The sequence below is a fragment of the Symphalangus syndactylus genome, chromosome 13 (genome assembly GCF_028878055.3).
Source record: "Symphalangus syndactylus isolate Jambi chromosome 13, NHGRI_mSymSyn1-v2.1_pri, whole genome shotgun sequence".
NCBI classification, from domain to species: Eukaryota; Metazoa; Chordata; class Mammalia; order Primates; family Hylobatidae; genus Symphalangus; species Symphalangus syndactylus.
In genome coordinates this window covers 47,120,744-47,140,886 of record NC_072435.2, presented here as the reverse complement: position 1 = coordinate 47,140,886, position 20,143 = coordinate 47,120,744, and the positions used below count along the sequence as shown (strand labels likewise).

The 20,143-nt window shown below is 41.9% G+C and overlaps 1 protein-coding gene and 1 pseudogene across 1 annotated transcript; both read left to right on the top strand.

Moving 5' to 3' along the window:
- The first annotated feature begins 5,703 nt into the window (after nucleotides 1–5,703).
- LOC129459406 (signal recognition particle subunit SRP72-like) lies at nucleotides 5,704–7,021 on the top strand. The gene has a single exon (XM_055236136.2). It carries the CDS (start codon nucleotides 5,841–5,843, stop codon nucleotides 6,927–6,929), a length of 1,089 nt encoding a protein of 362 aa, XP_055092111.1. The 5' UTR covers nucleotides 5,704–5,840; the 3' UTR covers nucleotides 6,930–7,021.
- Nucleotides 7,022–8,642: 1,621 nt separating this feature from the next.
- Nucleotides 8,643–9,798, top strand: LOC129460218 (cytochrome c oxidase assembly protein COX16 homolog, mitochondrial-like; annotated as a pseudogene).
- The last annotated feature ends 10,345 nt before the right edge of the window (nucleotides 9,799–20,143 follow it).

The window sequence follows — 20,143 nt, the reverse complement described above, 5'->3', positions numbered from 1 at the left end:
CTGGGTGTATACCAAAAGGAGAATAAATTATTTATTTATTTGTTTGTTTATTTTTGAGACGGAGTCTTGCTCTGCCTCCCCAGCTGGAGTGCAGTGGTGCGATCTGGACTCACTTCAATCTCTGCCTGCTGGGTTCAAGCAATTCTCCTGCCTCAGCCTCTTGAGTAGCTGAGACTACAGGCATGTGTCACCATGCCCAGCTAATTTTTTGTATTTTTGGTAGAGACGGGGTTTCATCTTGGTGGCCAGGCTGTTTCCAACTCTTGACCTCGTGATCCACCCGCCTGGGCTTCCCAACGTGCTGGGATTACAGGTGTGAGCCACTGTGCCCGGCCTGAGAATAAATTATTTTACCCAAAAGACTCCTTGCACTCACGTGTTTATTGCAGCACTATTCACAGTAGCAAAGACATAGAATTAAACTAGGTAGCCATGAATCTTAAATAGGATAAAAAAAAAACTTAGATACTTGTACACCATGCAATACTATGCAGCCACAGAAGAGAGTGAAGTAATGTCCTTTGTAGCAACATGGCTGCAGAAGATGGCCATTATTCTAAGCAAATTAACAGAAAACTATTACATGTTCTTACTTACATGTGGGAGCTAAACACTGGATGCATATGGAAACAAAGATGAAAACAAGAAACACTGGGGATTCCAAAACGAAGAAAGAAGGGAGAGAAGCAGTGAAAAACTACTTAACAGGTATGATGTACGCCACTTGGGTAATGGGATTATTAAGTGCCCAAACCTCAAGATCATGCAGTATACCTATGTTACAAATCTGCATATGTACCCTCAATCTGTAATAATAAAATGCTTTGTGGATAATGACATGTTACACTTCTCCCGTTCTGGCTTAATAGTTGGAATTAGGGGTGAAAGACTCAGTATTATGTTCCCTTTTGAAAGAGGGGTGAAAGTCTCTGTACCAGGTCGCTCGACATTCTATAAGCTAACATCTCTGAAAGCTCTTGGCCTATAGCCCAAGAAGTGTTTTATTGCAAGGTAAAGCAGAGTCAACCATGACATTTCTAGTTACTACAGCCGCAGCACCTCAAATCTAGTGTTATGTCAACTAGAAATTATGATTGTACTTGAAAAGTCAGAAAAATGAATTAATAAATACTTTCTAGATGATGGTATTAATATTTTAGTACCTTATGACTGTGAGTCACAATTGCCCCATTGGATTTACTGAAAAGCAGTTATTTATCTTCTAAGTGTAAATAGAGAATAGGCGTTCTGTAATCCTATGCATACAGATCTTTTAAGATTGGCACTGTGTTTAGATTTGAATACATTCATACATTTGTAGCAATTTAAATTTAAATATTTTTTCTAATAGAAGTGAAAAAACAATAGAAATAGTTAACATGAGTTGAACAGAAACTTCACATGTTTTCATTGAATAACATTTTAAACCACATTGTGACTAGTAATTCCAATCTGTTTCATTCAGTAACTAAAATAACTTGATATCCTTTATTCAATCAGAAATAGTATTTTTATGTTGGTGTTTCTGAAACTTTCAGAGACTGTAGACCACTTAATGGGTAATAATGCCCATGCAAATCACAAATTTTCTACATAATAGTAAGCTTATCTTAGCTTTTAATATAAATATTCGGTATATTTCAAAAGTAAAATTAGCAGCTCTTTCTGGGCGCGGTGTCTCACACCTGTAATCCCAACACTTTGGGAGGCCGAGGCGGGTGGATCACGAGGTCAGAAGTTCAGGACCAGCCTGACCAACATGGTGAAACCCCGTCTCTACTAAAAATACAAAAATTAGCCAGGCATGGTGGCTCGTGCCTGTAATCCCAGCTACTCAGGAGGCTGAGACGGGAGAATGGCTTGAACCCAGGAGGCGGAGGTTGCAGTGAGCTGAGATCATGCCATTGCACTCCAGCCTGGGCAACAGAGCAAGACTCCATCTCAAAAAAAAAAAATTAGTGGCTCTTTTAAGTGATGAGACAGATATAATTGTTAGGCCAGGCACGGTGGCTCACGCCTATACTCCCAGCACTTTGGGAAGCCAAGGCAGATGGATTATGAGTCAGGAGTTCGAGACCAGCCTGGCCAAGATAGTGAAACCCTGTCTCTACTAAAAACACAAAAATTAGCCAGCTGTGGTGGCACACACCTGTAGTCCCAGCTACTCAGGAGGCTGAGGCCGGAGAATCGCTTGACCCCGGAGGCAGAGGTTGCAGTGAGCCAAGATCATGCCACTGCACTCCATCCTGGTGACAGAGGGAGACTCCATCTCAAAAAAAAAAAAAGAAAAGTTTTAAATTGGTAAGGTGGAAATCAAACTGTTGCTGTTTGATGATAATATAATGGTACACCTAGAAAACATTAAAGACTCCTCTGAAAAGCTTCTATAACTGATAAATGAATTCAGCAAAATTTCAGGATACAAAATTAATGTACACAAATCAGTAGCAATCTACAAATTCCGTGCAATTTCCATGAAAATACCACCAATATTCTTCACAGAAGTAGAAAAAACACTGATAAAATCCATATGGAACCAAAAAAGAGCTCACATAGCCAAAGCAAGACTAAGCAAAAAGAACAAATCTGGAGGCATCACTTTACCTGACTTCAAGGCATACTATATTTTATAAGGCCATAGTCCCCCAAACATCAGGATACTGGTATAAAAACAGGCACATAGGCCAGGTGCGGTGGCTCATGCCTGTAATCCCAGCACTTTGGGAGGCCAAGGCGGGCAGATCACGAGGTCAGGAGATCGAGACAATCCTGGCTAAAACGGTGAAACCCCGTCTCTACTAAAAATGCAAAAAATTAGCCAGGCGTGGTGGCAGGCGCCTGTAGTCCCAGCTACTTGGGAGGCTGAGGCAGGACAATGGCACGAACCCAGGAGTTGGAGCTTGCAGTGAGCCGAGATTGCGCCACTGCACTCCAGCCTGGGCAACAGAGCGAGACTCCATCTCAAAAAAAAAAAGAAAAAACAGGCACGTAGATCAGTAGAACAGAATACAGAACCCAGAAATAAACCCAAATAATAGCCTACTCCTGAATGATTTTTTTTTTTGAAACAGAGTCTCACTCTATTGTCCAGGCTGGAGTGCAGTGGCATGATCTTGGCTCACTGCAACATCCACCTCTTAGGTTCAAGCAATTCAGCCTCCGAATAGGTAGGATTACAGGAACAAGCCACCATGCCCGGCTAATTTTTGTATTTTTAGTAGAGATGGGGTTTCACTATTTTGGCAAGGCTAGTCTCAAACTCCTGACCTCAAATGATCTGTCCACCAAAGTGCTGGAATTATAGGAGTGAGTCACCATGCCCAGCCTCCTGAATGAGCTTTGAATCAACAACAAAATTAAGATGGAAATTTAAAAACACTTTGATTTGAATGACAATAATGACACAACTTATGAATACTTATGTATCTGGGATACAGCAAAAGTCGTGCTAAGAGAAAGTTGATAGCAATACATGCCTACATCAAAAAGTGTAAAATAACAAAAATAGACTAGGTAAGATTACACCTCAAAAAGCTAGAGAAGCAAAAACAAATCAAATCCAAATGCAGCAGCAGAGAAAAAATAACAAAGATCAGAGAAAAACTAACTGAAATTGAAACAAAAAAATACAAGGAGATAAATGAAACAAAAAGCTGGTTGTTTACAAAGATGAACAAAATTGATAGACCATTATTAGCAAGATTAACCAAAAAAAGCAGAGAGAAGATCTAAATAAGCTCAATTAGAAACAAAATGGAAGATATTACAGACAATACCACAGAAATACAAACATTTTTGCTACCATGAATATATTTACATATACAAATTAGAAAACCTAGAGAAGATGTACAAATTCCTGGAAATACACAATCCTTTTAGATTAAACCCAGAAGAAATAGAAACTCTGAACAGACCAATAAGACGTAGTGAGATTGAAATAGTAAAAAATTGCCAACCAAATAAGTCCAGGAGCACATGAATTCACAGATATATTTTATCATCAGACATTCAAAGAAGAATTGATACCAATCTTACTGAAACTATTCCAAAAGATAAAAAAGGAATCTTCTCTAAATCATTCCATCAAACCAATATCACCCTAATTCCCAAACCAGAAAAAGGCATGACAAAAAAACAAAAAAAGTAAATATTTCTGATGAACATAGATGATAAAATTATCAGCAAAATCCTAGCTAACCAAATACAACAGCATATCAAAAAGATAATACACCACCATCAAGTGCATTTTATACCAGAAATGAAGGGATGGTTTAACATATGCAAGTAAATAAATGTGATATACCACATAAACAGAATTAAAAACAAAAATCACATGATTATCTCAATAGGCTCAGAAAAAAATCTGACAAAATCCAGCATCGCTTCAGTATTAAAACCCTTAGCAAAATCGGCACAGAGAGGACATAGCTTAAGGTAACAAAAGCCATTTATGACAAACCCACAGCCCACGTTATACTGAATGGGAAAAAGTTGAAAGCATTACCCATGAGAGCTAGAACAAGACAAGGATGTCCACTTTCACCACTTCTATTTGACATAGTACTGGAATTCTTAGCCAGAGCATTCAAACAAGAGAAAGAAATAAAGAGCACCCAAATTGGAAAAGAGGAAGTCAAACTGTGACTGTTCACTGATGATGTGATTGTATACCTAAAAAACACTAAAGACTCATCCATAAAGCCCCTAGATCTGATAAATGAATTCAGTGAAGTTTCAGGATACAAAATCAATGTACAAAATTCAGTAGCACTGCTATACACAAACAGCAACCCAAACTAGGAAACAAATCAAGAACTCAACCCCTCTTACAACAGCTGAAAAATAATAATAATAATAATAATAATAATAATAATGAATATACTTAGCCAAGGAGGCAAACGATCTCTACAAGGTAAATAACAAAATGCTTGAAATAAATTATAGATGACACAAACAAATGGAAACACACTTCATGCTCATGGATAACTAGAGTGACTATTGTGAACAAGACCATGATGCCAAAAACAATCTACAAATTCCATGCAATTCCCATAAAGATAACATCATCATTCTTCACAGAACTAAAAAAAAGAAAAAAAAGACAATTATAAAATTCATATGGAACCAAAAAAAGCCCGCATAGCCAAAACAAGACTAAGTAATAAGACCAGATCTGAAGGCATTACATTACCAACTTCAAACTATACCAAAAGGTGATAGTTATCAAAACAGTATGGTACTGATATAAAAACAGGCATGTAGACCAACGGAACAGAATGGCAAACCCAGAAATGAACCCAAATACTTAAAGCCAACTAATTTTTGACACTGTTAACAAAAACAAAGCATAAAAACACCCTAAGGCCAGGCGTGGTCTCTCATGCCTGTAATCCCAGCCCTTTGGGCGCCAAGGCAGGTGGATCACCTGAAGTCAGGAGTTTGAGACCAGCCTGGCCAACATGGTGAAACCTCGTCTTTAGTAAAACTACAAAAATTAGCCAGGCACAGTGGCTCATGCCTGTAATCCCAGCACTTTTGGAGACCGAGATAGGTGGATCACCTGAGGTCAGGAGTTCAAGACCGGCCTGACCAACATGGTGAAACCCAGTTTCTACTAATAATACAAAAAAATTAGCCAGGCATGGTGGCACGTGCCTGTAATCCCAGCTACTCAGGAGGCTGAAGCAGGAGCATCGCTTGAACCCAGGAGGCGGAGGTTACAGTGAGCCAAGATTGTGCCATTGTACTCCAGCCTGGGCAACAAGAGCAAAACTCCATTGGAAAAAAAAAAAAAAAGGACAGCCTGTTAAAGAAATGGTGCTCCCCTCGTCTCCTCCAAGATGGCGAGCGGCAGCAGAGGGGGGGTGTCAGTGCCTGCGCTGTGGAGTGAACGGTATGGCCAGAACGGCGACTTCACGTGCGCTCTCAAGACCGTCAATAAGATACTACAGATCAACAAAGATGACGTAACTGCCCTTCATTGTAAAGTGGTATGCCTTATCCAGAATGCAAGTTTCAAGGAAGCTTTGAATGTCATCAATACTCACACCAAAGTGTTAGCCAATAACTCTCTCTCCTTTGAAAAGGCATATTGCGAGTACAGGCTGAACAGAATTGAGAATGCCTTGAAGACAATAGAAAGTGCCAACCAGCAGACAGACAAACTGAAGGAGCTTTATGGACAAGTGTTATACCGTTTGGAACGCTATGATGAATGCTTAGCAGTATATAGAGATCTCGTCCGAAACTCCCAAGATGATTATGATGAGGAGAGGAAAACAAACCTTTCAGCAGTTGTTGCAGCACAAAGCAATTGGGAAAAAGTGGTTCCAGAGAACTTGGGCCTCCAAGAAGGCACACATGAGCTGTGCTACAACACTGCATGTGCACTGATAGGCCAAGGCCAGCTGAACCAGGCCATGAGAATCTTACAAAAAGCTGAAGATCTTTGCCGCCGTTCATTATCAGAAGACACTGATGGGACTGAGAAAGACCCACAGGCAGAATTGGCCATCATTCATGGTCAGATGGCTTATATTCTGCAGCTTCAGGGTCGAACAGAGGAGGCTTTGCAACTTTACAATCAAATAATAAAACTAAAACCAACAGATGTGGGATTACTAGCTGTAATTGCAAATAACATCAGTACCATTAACAAGGACCAAAATGTCTTTGACTCCAAGAAGAAAGTGAAATTAACCAATGTGGAAGGAGTAGATTTTAAACTTTCCAAGAAACAACTACAAGCTATAGAATTTAACAAAGCTTTACTTGCTATGTACACAAACCAGGCCGAACAATGCCTCAAAATATCTGCCAGTTTACAGTCCCAAAGTCCCGAGCATCTCTTACTTGTGTTAATCCAAGTTGCCCAGCTCTGCCGTGAAAAGCAGCACACAAAAGCAATAGAGCTGCTTCAGGTAAAATAATTACCTGAATGAGGTGTCAGGCATTTGCAGCTTTGTTTCATTTTCATTGTGTTGTAATAACCTACTAGTATGTAAATTTAATGGGAAAACTAATCAGAAATGTACCACTAGACAAATTTCAGTGTCATTTTAGTTAATTCTTGGGTTACAGCTTTGTTTTATATAAATTTCTATAATGTAAATATTTGTTATAGATGTGGAAGAAGCTTCCTTCCTTCCCTTCCTTCCATCCTTCCTCCCTCCCTCCCTCCCTCCCTTCCTCCCTCCCTCCCTCCCTCCCTCCCTCCCTCCCTCCCTCCCTTCCTTCCTTCCTCCCTCCCTCCCTTCCTTCCCTCTGTGGCCCAGGCTGGAGTACACTCGGCTCGCTGCAGACTCCCTGCGTCCGGCTCCCGTGATTCTCCTGCCCTGGCCTGCGGGCTGCCTGGGATTGCCGCCACGCGCCACCACCCCTCCCTGGTTTTTCTCCTTTGGCTGCAGGCGCGGTTTCGCCATGTCGGCCAGGCTGGTCTCCAGCTCCTGACCTCCAGTGCTCTGCCCACCTCGGCCTCCCGAGGTGCTGGGACTGCAGACGGAGGCTCACTCATTCGGTGCTCGGTGTTGCCCGGGCTGGAGTGCGGTGGCGTGGTCTTGGCTCGCTGCAGCCTCCGCCTTCCAGCCGCCTGCCTTGGCCTCCCAGGGTGCTGGGATTGCAGCCTCTGCCCGGCCTCCGCCCCGTCTGGGAGGTGGGGAGCATCTCTGCCTGGCCGCCCATCGTCTGGGTTATGAGGAGCTCTTCTGCCCGGCCGCCCCGTCTGGGAGGTGAGGAGCGCCTCTGCCCGGCCGCCACCCAGTCTAGGAACGTCTCTGCCTGGCCGCACATCATCTGGGATGTGAGGAGCGCCTCTGCCCGGCCGCCCCGTCTGGGAAGTGAGGAGCGCCTCTGCCCGGCCGCCCCGTCTGGGAAGAAGTAAGGAGTGCCTCTGCCCAGCTACCCATCGTCTGGGATGTGAGGAGTGCTTCTGCCCGGCCGCCCCGTCTAGGAAGTGAGGAGCGTCTCTGCCTGGCTGCCCCATCTGGGAAGAAGTGAGGAGCGCCTCTGCCTGACCACCCATCGTCTGGGAAGTGAGGAGCCCCTCTGCCTGGCCGCCACCCCATCTAGGAAGTGAGGAGCGCCTCTGCCTGGCCGCCCCGTCTGGGAAGTGAGGAGCCCCTCTGCCCAGCCGCCACCCCATCTAGGAAGTGAGGAGCATCTCTGCCCGGCCGCCCCGTCTGGGAAGTCTACCACAGAGGCCAGAAGCAATGTGAGGGCTGGATGTGGTGGCTCACGCCTGTAGTCCCAGTACTCTGGGAGGCTGAGGTGGGTTGATCACTTGAGGCTAGGAGCTCGAGACCGGCCTGGCCAACATGGCGAAACATATGAAAAATACAACTGTCAAACCAACCAACGAACCAAGCGACAACAAAACAGGTCTACCCTGGAGTCATACTCTTATTTTTTCTATTTTCCTCCCTTTCTGATCCTTTATCCCACTTTCTTTTTCTTCCTCTTCCTTCTCCTTCTTCTTTGTCAAATAGAGGATTGAGTTATTATCATTGATCCATACAAAGTCCCTCTCTCATTTATTTTCTTTAATTCCCACCCCCCATTTCTATTCCCCATCTTCCCATGTGCAACCTTCCTAATATGTTTGATATGCATCTTTTTGTTCGTATGTACTTTTAGAAAATGTTTATTGTTTTGTGTGCAAAAAAAAAAATAAAATAAAATAAAAATAAAAAAAAGAAATGGTGCTGAGATAATTGGTAAGCCACATGTAGAATAAGAAAATTGGATCTTCATCTCTCATCCTATACAAAAATCAACTCAACATGGATCAAAGCCTGAAATCTAAGACCTGAAACTATAAAAATTCTAGAAGATAACATCAGAAGAACACTTCCAGACATTTGCTTAGGCAAAGAGTTTGTAACCAAGAACCCTAAAGCAAATGCAAAAAAAAAAAAATCATAAATAAACAGGACTTACTTAAACTGAAAAGCTTCTGCACAGCAAAAGAAGTAATCAGCAGAGTAAAGAGAAAACCCACAGAGTACAAAATATTTACAACCAATGCATTCAACAAAGGACTGTTACCCAGAATCTACAAGGAACTCGAACAAATCAGCAAGAAAAAATGAACAAACAAACAAATAATCCCATGAAAATGTGGGTGAAGGACACGAATAGACAATTCTCAAAAGAAGATATACAAATGGCCAACAAACATATTAAAAAAATGCTTGGAAACCTATCAGTAAGGACCGAGCACCAAACAACCAAGGAAAGTTGGTGAGTCAAGGATGTACTCATCTTGATGAGAGCTTGGGCCACTGAGATTTGAGAATCAGCGTTGGGCCGGCTTGGAGTTCTAAACAGATGGAAGAGTTCAGTCATGTTTGCACCTGCAGTGATGTGTGCTTTGTGCAAGCATAAGACTCTCCGCTACGAAGTCCCCATGTTGTTGCTAATTGTTGGAGTTTCTTTTGGTCTTCATGAGTTTTTACAAATCTGACATGATGCTGTGAAGATAAAAATTGGTCATGAGTTGGAAAAAAACTGAAAGCAAATAGTATCATTAGAGTCAGAATATGAGAAAATAAAAGACTCCACTTTTGGTGACTGGAAGAATATCCAAAGGCCCAAGCCTTGGAAAGATCCTGACCTCCTCCAAGAAAGAAATCCAGAAATCCTTAAGACTAAGACAATTTGACTGTACTGATTCTTTTCGATTTTTTAAATAAAAATGTCATCAACTGGATTTCCTAATACATACCCCTATCAAGTGGAAAGAAGATTCCAGGCTCATTGAAACCTGCATATGTGTAACTTGTTGGCAGATAATCTTGATAAAATGTCAAGTACAAGGCTGGGCACAGTGGCTCATGCCTGTAATCCCAGCACTTTAGGAGGCTGAGGCAGGCGGATCATGAGGTCAGGAGTTCAAGACCAGCCTGGCCAATATGTTGACACCCCATCTCTACTAGAAATACAAAAATTAACCAGGCATGGTGGCACATGCCTGTATTCCCAGCTACTCGAGAGGCTGAGGCAGAAGAATCACTTGAACCCAGGAGGCAAGGTTTACAGTGAACTGAGATCGTGCCACTACACTCCATCCTGGATGACAGAGTGAGACTCTGTCTCAAAAAAAAAAAAAAAAGTCAAGTACAGGTTTTTATACTTCCCAATTATTCCATCTGCAGATGAAAGTAACAATGTTGGACACATAGATTTTACACTTTGAAATAAAAAATGTGAGTACTGAAAAAAAATGCTCAGCATCACTAATTATCAGGAAAATGCAGATTAAAATCACAATGTGATACCAACTTACTCCTGCAAGAATGGCCACAATTAAAACATCAAAAAACTAGATATTGCCATGGATTTGATGAAAATGGAGCACTTTAACACTACTGGTGGAAATGTAAGCTAGTACAATCACTAAGGAAAACAGCTGGGAATTCTTTTTCTTTTTATTTTTTGAGATGGAATCTCACTGTCACCCAGGCTGAGTGCAGTGGAGTGATGTCAGCTCACTGCAGCCTCTGCCTCCCAAGTTCAAGTGACTCTCCTGCCTCAGCCTCCTCAGTAGCTTGGAGTACAGGCACATGCCACCATGACTGGCTAATTTGTTTGTGCTTTTAGTAGAGACAGGTTTTCACCATGTTGGCCAGGCTGGTCTCAAATTCCTGATTTCAGGTGATTTATCCACCTTGGCCTCCCAAAGTGTTGGGATTACAGGCTTGAGACAGCACACCCAGCCAGGAGATTTTTTTAAAGAACTAAAAGTAGAACTACCATTTGATCCAGCAAACCCACTACTGGGTATTTACATGCAAAAAAAAAAAAATCATTATATAAAAAAGACACTTGAACAGGCATGTTTATAGCAAAACAATTTCCAGTTGCAGAAATATGGAAGCACCCTAAATGCCCATCAGCCATCAAGTGGATGAAGAAAATGTGATATGTATATACCATGTAATACTCAGCCATTAAAAAATGGAGTAATGGCATTCACAGCAACTTGAAAGGATTAGAAGATCATTATTCTAAGTGAAGTAACTCAGGAATAAAAAATCAACATCGTATGTTCTCATTTACAAGTGAGAGCTAAGCTATGGGGATTCCAAAGCATGAGAATTATATAACGAACTCCGAGGACTTGAGGGGAAGAGCAGGAGGAGGGTGAGAGCTAAAAGACTACACATTGGGTACAGTATACACTGCTCAGTTGCTGGGTGCACCTAAATCTCAGGCATTACTGCTAAAGAACTTATCTATGTAGCCAAACAACACCTTTACGTCAAAAACTCCTAGAATAATAATAACAACGATTTTAAAATACCCACAGAAATTTACGTTGATATGATTTGACATCTTTTTTAGAAACGATTTCACTCTTTCACCCAGGATAGAGTGTGGTAGATTGATCATGGCTCACTGCAGTCTCAAGCTCCTGGGCTCAGGCCATCCTCCTCCTACCTCAGCTTCCTGAATAGCAGGTAATGCAGGTGCTGGCCACCAGGCCCAGCTAATTTTTCTTTTCTTTCTTTTTTTTTTTTTTTTTTCTGAGATGGAGTCTCTGTCACCCAGGCTGGAGTGCAGTGGTGTGATCTCGACTCACTGCAAGCTCCGCCTCCCAGGTTCAAGTGATTCTCCTGCCTCAGTCTCCTGAGTAGCTGTGACTACAGGTGCCCACCACCACGCCTGGCTAACTTTTTGTATTTTTAGTAGAAATGGGGTTTCACCGTGTTAGCTAAGATGGTCTCAATCTCCTGACTTTATGATCCACCTGTCTTGGCCTCCCAAAGTGCTGGGATTACACACTTGAGCCACTGTGCCCGAGCGCTAATTTTTATATATTGTGTAGACATGGGCTTTTGCCATGTTGGTATCAAATTTCTGGGTTTAAACAGTCTTTGTTTCTTGGCCTCCCAAAATGCTGGGATTACAAGCATGAGCCACCATGCCTGACTAGAATCTTATTTTTATATGATATAGAAAAGCTAAATATATTTAGATCTGTAAGTTAGCAGAAAATTTGAAAAAAATATTTTATTAAAAATATAAAATGGTTTTACCTCCATCTTAACTTTGTAACAATTCCAACCAAACATGAAGTTTTCTTGCCAGAACTCAGAGGAGGGCGCGAATCCAATGTGCAGACTTGACAGGCGGAAAGGTGTAAAAGTCCTGCTTGCTCTCTTTGCTGGGAGGCTGGTAGCCTGGGGCAAGTTCTCAGCCCTGCTCACCCACTCCCTGAAAACTACCCTGGTGCTGTCGGGGGGAGAGGCATCATGGGAGCTAGACTGGCCTTTTGAGTTGTGTGGGAGCTGGGTGAGGCCTGTGACTGTCTGTTTTTTCCCACTTTCCTGACAACGTGCGTCACCAGCAGAGGCAGCCATAATCCTCCTGGGAACATAAATCCATTGACCTGGGAACCACACCTCATCCCACCACAGCAGCCACTGCAAGCCCCTCCAAAGGAGAGTCTCAGGTCAGACTTGCCTAACCCTGCCCCCACCTGATGGTCCTTCCCTACCCACCCTGGTAGCCAAAGACAAATTCATATTCTCTTGAAAGTTCTAGGGCCCTGTCCGGTACCTGATCCTCCCTATACTACCACAGCTGATGCTCTCTTGAAGGTGCCACCTCCTGGCAGGAGGCCAACCAGCAGAAAACTAGTGCATTAAACAATTACAATTAAGGATGCCCACAGAGTCAATTTCACTATTCTGCAACCTCCACCACAGCAGGTGATGGTGTCCATGACCGAGAGACCTGAAGATGATTCACATCACAGACACCCTCAAGTACCAGCCCAGAGACTAATAGCCCTGCTGTGTGGCTAGATCCAGAAGAGAAATAACAACCACTATAGTTCAGCTCTTAGGAAGCCACATCCCTAGAAAAAGGGTTAGGGTATTACATCAAGGGAGCACCCTGTGGGACAAAAGAATCTATATAGTAGCCTTGAGCCCCCAGATCTCCCCTCTCACATAGTCTACCGAAATGAGAAGGAACCAGAAAAACAATTCTGGTAATATGAAAAAATAATGTTCTTTAGCACCACCCAAAAATCATACAAGTTTACCAACAATGAATCCAAACTAAGAAGAAATCCATGTAGTGCCTAAAAAAAAATTTAGAAAGTCAATATTAAACTAATCAGGTAGGTACCATAGAAATGTGAAGTCCAATGTATGGAAATCAATGAATAATACAACATATGAAGGGAGAAATCTTCAGTGAAAAAAATAGAATAAATAAAAAACAATCACAATTTCAGGAAATAAAAACACACTTAGAGAAATGCAAAATGTACTGAAAAGTCTCAGCAACAGAGTTGAACAACTAGAAGAAAGAAATACCGAGCTCAAAAACAAGGTTTTTGAATGAACCCAATCAAACAAAGGCAAACAAAAAAGAATTAAAAAATCAACAAAGCCCCCAAGAAGTTTGGAATTATGTTAAATTACCAAACCTAAAAATAATTTGCATTCCTGAGGAAGAAGAGAAACCTAAAAGTTCAGAAAGCATATTTGGGAAAGTAATTGAGGTAAACTTTTCTTTCTTGGCTAGAGATCTAGACATTCAAATACAAGAAGCTCAAAAAAACCTGGGACATTCATTACAAAATGACCATTGCCTAGACAAATTGTTATCAGGTTATCTAAAGTCAAGGCAAAGGAAAGAATGTTAAGAGCTGTGAGGCAAAAGCACCAGGTAACCCAAAAATATATAAAATAAAAACCTATCAGATTAACAGCAAAAACCCTACAAGCAAGAAGGGATTGGGGCCTTATTTTCAGCCTCCTTAAGCAAACCAACTATCAGTGAAGAACTTTGTATCCAGGAAAACCAAGCTTCATAATTGAAGGAAAAAAGTTCTTTCCATACAAACAAATGCTGAGAGTATTCACCACTACCAAGCCAGCACTACAAAAACTGCTAAAAGGAACTCTAAGAAGTCCTGAAAAAGTATCAACACAGGACCTCTTTAAAGCATAAATCTCACAGGGCCTATAAAATATGAATACAACAAAATGTTTTATAAAAACAAGGTATTCAAGCAACAAGTAGCATGATAAATAAAATAGTACCTCACATCTCAATAGTAACATTGAATGTAAATGGCCTAAATGTTCCACTTGAAAGATATAGAATTACAGAATAGATAAGAATTCACCAACCAAGTGTCTTCTGCCTTCAAGAAACTCACCTAACACACTAGGGTTAAGGTAAAAATGTGAAAAAAAAAAATCCATGCAAATGGATACCAAAAGTGAGCAGGAGTAGCTATTCATATATCAGACAAACACACTTTAAAGCAACAGCAGTTAAGAAAAGACAAAGTGGGATATTATATAATGATAAAAACCATGTCAAACAGAAAAATATTACAATTCTAAACATATATGCACCTAACACTGAAGCTCCCAAATCAGTGCATAAAATTTTCTCTAAGATAGACCATATGATAGGCCACAAAATAAGTCTTAATAAATTCAAGAAAATCAAAATTATATCAAGTAGTCCCTCAAACTACAGGGGGATAAAATTGAAAATCAACTCTAAAAGGAAACTTCAAAACCATGCAAATACATGAAAATTGAATAATCTTCTCCTGAATGATCATTGGGTCAACAATAAAATCAAGATGGAAATTTAAAAATTATTTGAACTGAACAATAATAGTGACACAACCTATCAAAACATCTGGAATACGGCAAAGATGATGCTAAGTAGAAAGTACATAGCCTTAAATGCCTACATCAAAAAATCTGAAAGAGCACAAATAGACAATCTAAGGTCACACCTCAAGGAACTTGAGAAACAAAAACAAACCAAACCCAGACCCAGCAGAAGTAAAGAAATAACCAAGATCAAAAAGGAAAAAAAAAAACTTTTATCAAAAACACTGCATTTAATTACTTATCACAGAAGAGATAAAAAATAATCTAAGTTAATAAATTGTGTGTGTGGGTGTTTGTGTCTGTGTGTTTGATTACTATTATAGATTACTAAAATGGGTTAGGACCTTTTTTAAGTCAAATATATAATCCTAAGAAGACAATCAAAACTTTATGTACATTTTTGATACCTGATGGGCTATGTAAATATTTATACGAAAATTTTATTCAATTGTCTTTTTTTTTTTTCTTGAGATGAGGTTTCACTCTTCTTGCCAAGGCTGGCATGCAGTGGTGTGATCTTGGCTCACTGCAACCTCTGCCACCAAAGTTCAAGTGATTCTCCTGCCTCAGCCTCCCAAGTATCTGGGACTACAGGGGTGCACCACCACACCCAGCTAATTTTTGTATTTTTTTTAGTAGAAACGGGGTTTCACCATGTTGGCCAGGATGGTCTCAATCTCTTGACCTCATGATTTGCCCGCCTCGCACTCCCAAAACATTGGGATTACAGGCAGGAGCCACCATGCCTAGCCCCTTGTTTGTTTTTAAAGTTTGGCTACTAGAAAATTCAAAATTTTATTTCAGAGGATTTATGATATATTATTTACAAAAGCATATGACCTTATACACATGGTTGAATGCAAATACCCTCTAATGTGGGCCTAGCTCAACTCTGAGAGTAAGCCCTGCCTGAAAAGGCTGCAGCCTAGGCTGTCACTCTTTCTTCATTCAACCCAGCATCTAATCACATCTTCTGTCAGTGAGGGCTTGAGAAGGTGGGGTTTTAAACATTATCCAATCAGCAACACTGGCCTGGGAACTGTCCAATCAGGCACGCAGCTGGAGTGGAGAGGACGGCTTCTGGGATGTGGTGGGTCCTTTGTCTCTTGCTGCAGCTGGAGCTCCAGGTCTCGTTTTCACTGCTCTGTGTCTTCTGCTCCTAGAGGCCCAGCCTCTGTAGCCCTGTGATCTGCAGGTATTGGGAGATCCACAGCTAAAACGGGACGCCCTGGAAGCCTAGAAATGGTGAGAGTACCGGGTCCAACATCCTGAGAGAGAGGAAGGGGCTGGTTGGAACCGGTGGGAAGTGGCCGTGGCGGGACTTAGGCCTACCAGCAGTCAGCTCCACAATCTGCACCCGAGTTCTCCTGGCCCATCTCAGCCCCAGTCCCCTTCAGCCATAATATGGTGGCTGCGCCGACAGCCGGCCCCCTGGGTGTCCTGTCTCTTCCCTGTGCAGTGACTATGCCCTGGCCTGGTGCCCTCTCTGGGCAGCTCTGCACCCGCAGTGCTGCGTCTCTCTCAGATTGTGCAGGGACCACGGTCATCAGGGGAGAATTCTGACTTGGGGTGCCGTTCATAAATGGGAAGAACTTTGGTCTGTGGGGGTCCCAGTTCCTATTTTCTCCTGTTAAAAATTTATGGGAGTTACTGCAAAAATATTAAATAACTTAATCAAAGAGTGGTTCTAGAATTGTAGGGCACCCAGCTATGGTTTGTTGTTTGTGGTCTATGGGAGATGCTTGAAGGAAAGTCATTTATGAAATGCATGATGAAGAAAACCAAGTTTGGTAATTGGTTAGGTACAGTTACATGGTACAGTTACACTGCACCCAGCCTTTTTTCCTTTTTTTTTTTTTTTTTTGACGGAGCCTTGCTCTGTCGCCCAGGTTAGCATGCAGCGGTGGGATTTCAGCTCACTGCAACCTCCGCCTCCCAGGATCAAGAGATTCTCCTGCCTCAGCCTCCCGAGTAGCTGGGACTAGAGGCACGCCACCACGCCCAGCTAATTTTTGTATTTTTTAGTAGAAATGGGGTTTCACCATGTCGGCCAGGATCGTCATGATCTCCTGACCTCATGATCCGCCGGCCTCGGCCTCCCAAAGTGCTGGGATTACAGGCGTGAGCCACCACACCCAGCCACGTGGTGTCTTTTTATTTTTTTTACATGGTGTCTTAATTTGTACATTAAAGGTGAAAAATTCCTGGTTATGTAATCAGAACTTAATTGGCAGTTTATAGTTGCTGAAGCCTGAACTTTGTTTCTCTGAATGTGGTAATTAAAAATAATGCACCTGAGTTAGATTTTTGTGGTTATTTTTTTAAAGTAGGAACCCAGGGACTAGAGACACCTCACTCTAATTTCCTGCCACTTAATTATTTTCACACTCCACAGGGAACTGATTTTCTGCTGCATTTTTCACCTGTGTCCCAAGCAGGGTCTTGGGACCATCCCCCATTTCACCAGCCTCAATCTAGTTTGCAATAAGATACTAAATTTCCAGTTTCTTCTTGGATCTTGCTCAAGAAAGAATTCAGGGGGAGTCATAGAGTAAGGTGAAAGCAAATTTATTAAGAAAGTAAAGAAATAAAAGAAATGGCTTTCTCCTTAGGCTGGTTGCACATTTTTATGGTTAATTTTTAATTATATTTAAATAAAAGGTGGATTATGCCTCTCCTTTTTAGACCTTTATGGTGTCACTTCCTGATGTTGCCATGGCATTTGTAAACTATCATGGGACTGGTGGGAGTGTAACAGTGAGGATGACCAGAGGTCGCTCTCATCACCATCTTGGTTTTGGTGGCTTTTATCCCACTTCTTTACTGCACGCCAGCTTTTTGACCTGTATCTTGTGCTGACCTCCTATCTCATCTTGTGACTTAGAATACCTAACCATCTGGAAATGCAGCTCAGTAGGTCTCAGCCTTATTTTACTCAGCCCCTATTCAAAATGGAGGCTGTGTACCTCTGGCAGAGTCTGTGTCTGGCTCTGTAATAAATAAGAAAGGAGAGCACCATCTAAGTCATAATGGGAAGGGTATTTCTTTCTATAAACTGTTCCTGGAGAACACAAAGGATGAAGAATTTTACTAATCACAGCTATTTACCCGGGTTATGTATGTGTTTCAGATTTCCACCTCTTTTTGTCCTATATATTCTTCCATTTGGCTTTTCCTCAGTTGTGTGTTTTATAATTGGTAAACGTAACTACAGTATTTTTCTGAGTTCTCTGAGTAGGTCGATCAGATCATTGAACTTGAGAAAGGGCTCGGGAGTCCCCAATTTTTAAACAGGTAGCTCAGACACATAGATGGGCCTATGGGGTTTGTGACTGGCATCTGCAATGAGGGCAATGTTGTGAGACTGAGCCCTGAATCAGGGTCTGTGCTGACTCTGGGTGGTGTCAGAATTTAAATGTTAGACATTGAGTTGGTGTTGGAGAATTGCTTGGTGTTCAGCAAACTCTACAGATTTGGTGCCAGAAGAAAGATATCACGGATGTCTGGCCTTGAATGGAACTCTGGGTGTCTGGGAATGGGAGGTTCTGCTCTCCTGTACACAGGCTGTCACATTACCCATTGTCCTGTGATTCCAATTCTCCTCCCAGGGTGAGAGAAAATGAAAACTCACAGGAAAGGAGCTCTAATGACAGACCCCCTTGTCTCACAGCTGTCACCCCAGGATTCCTACCCACTCACAAACACACCTACTAGACATTAATGTGTTCACAATCCTCCCAGGACTAGGCACCACCATCAGGAATTTCACCACAGCATTTTTTATCCTAGTGTTTCCTGCCAAAAAGCCACAAAAGTGTCTACAAGTCTCCTGGCATATCCCCACCCCCAGACACTGAATCTGCCACAGCAACCTGTTTTCTCCATCTGCCTAGGATTATGGAGCACCTGTTCATAATCTCATCTGCCTGCATGGACACAGAAATAAATCAGAGTAGAGCCCCCCCACGACCACTATCTGTAGAACAAACAATTCTTTTCAGTTACACTGTGCTCTTCTGCACTCATGGGTTTTTCTTTTCTTAACTTTTCTTTTTGGTTCAGGCATACATGTGCAGGTTTGTTATATAGGTAAAATTGTTTCATGGGGGTTTGTTGTAGATTATTTTGTCACTGAGGTCCTAAGCATAGCACCAAACAGCTATTTTTTCTGATCCTCTTTGTCCTTTTATCCTTCATCCCCAACTAGGCCTCAGTGACTGTTCCTTCCTTGTGTCCATGTGTTCTTATTATTTAGCTCTTACTTATAAATAATGACATGCATTTGGTTTCCTGTTTTTGCATCAGTTTTCTAGCAATAATGGTCTCCAGCTCCATCTATGTTGCTGCAAAGGACTTAATCTTGGTGTTTTTTGTTTGTTTGCTTGTTTGTTTTTTAAGATGAATTCTTACTCTGTCGCTCAGGCTGGAGTGCAGTGGCATGATCTTGGCTCTCTGCAACCTCCACCTCCCAAGTTCAAGTGATTCTCCTGCCTCAGCCTCCTGAGTAGGTGGGATTACAGGTGCCTGCCGTGACACCCAGCTAACTTTTTGTATTTTTAGTAGAGACGGAGTTTTAGTGTGTTGACCAGCCTGGCTTTGAACTTCTGATATCAAGTTATCCACTCACCTCAGCCTCCCAAAGTGCTGGGATTAGAGGCATGAACCATGGTGCCTGGCTTTGTGTTGTTTTTGTATGGCCACATAGTCTTCCATGATTTTTATGTACCATATTTTGTTTTTACTAAATCTTTATTTTTTGGAGAGTGTCTCACTCTGTCACACAGGCTGGAGTGCAGTGGTGCAATCTTGGCTCACTTCAGCCTCAACCTCCAAGCCTCAAGGCTCAAGGAATCCTACCTCAGCCTGTTAAGTAACTGGGACTATAGGCATACGTCATCATGCCTAATTTTTCTTTTTTGTATTATTTGTAGAGATGCAGTTTTGCCATGTTGCCCAGGCTAGTATTTTATTTTATTTATTTTATTTTATTTTATTTATTTATTTTATTTTATTTTTTGAGACAGAGTCTTGGTCTGTCACCAGGCTGCAGTGCAGTGGCATGATCTCGGCTCCCTGCAACTTCTGACTCCCTGGTTCAATCAATTCTCCTGCCTCAGCCTCCCAAGTAGCTGGGATAACAGGTATGTGCACCATGCTCAGCTAATTTTTGTATTATTAGTAGAGATGAGGTTTTACCATGTTGGCCAGGATGGTCTTGATCCCCTGACCTCGTGATCCACCCATCTTGGCCTCCTGAAGTGCTGGGATTACAGGCGTGAGCCACCACACTCGGCCCAGGCTGGTCTTGAACTCTTGAGCTAAGGCAGTCCATTTGCCTTGATATCCTAAAGTGCTGGAATTACAAATGTGAGCCACCTCGTGCTACCACATATTTTTTCAATCTTGTCTATCAACAGGCAATTAGGTTTATTCCATGTCTTTGTTATTGTGGACAGTGATGAAATGAACATGCATGTGCACGTCTTTTTTTT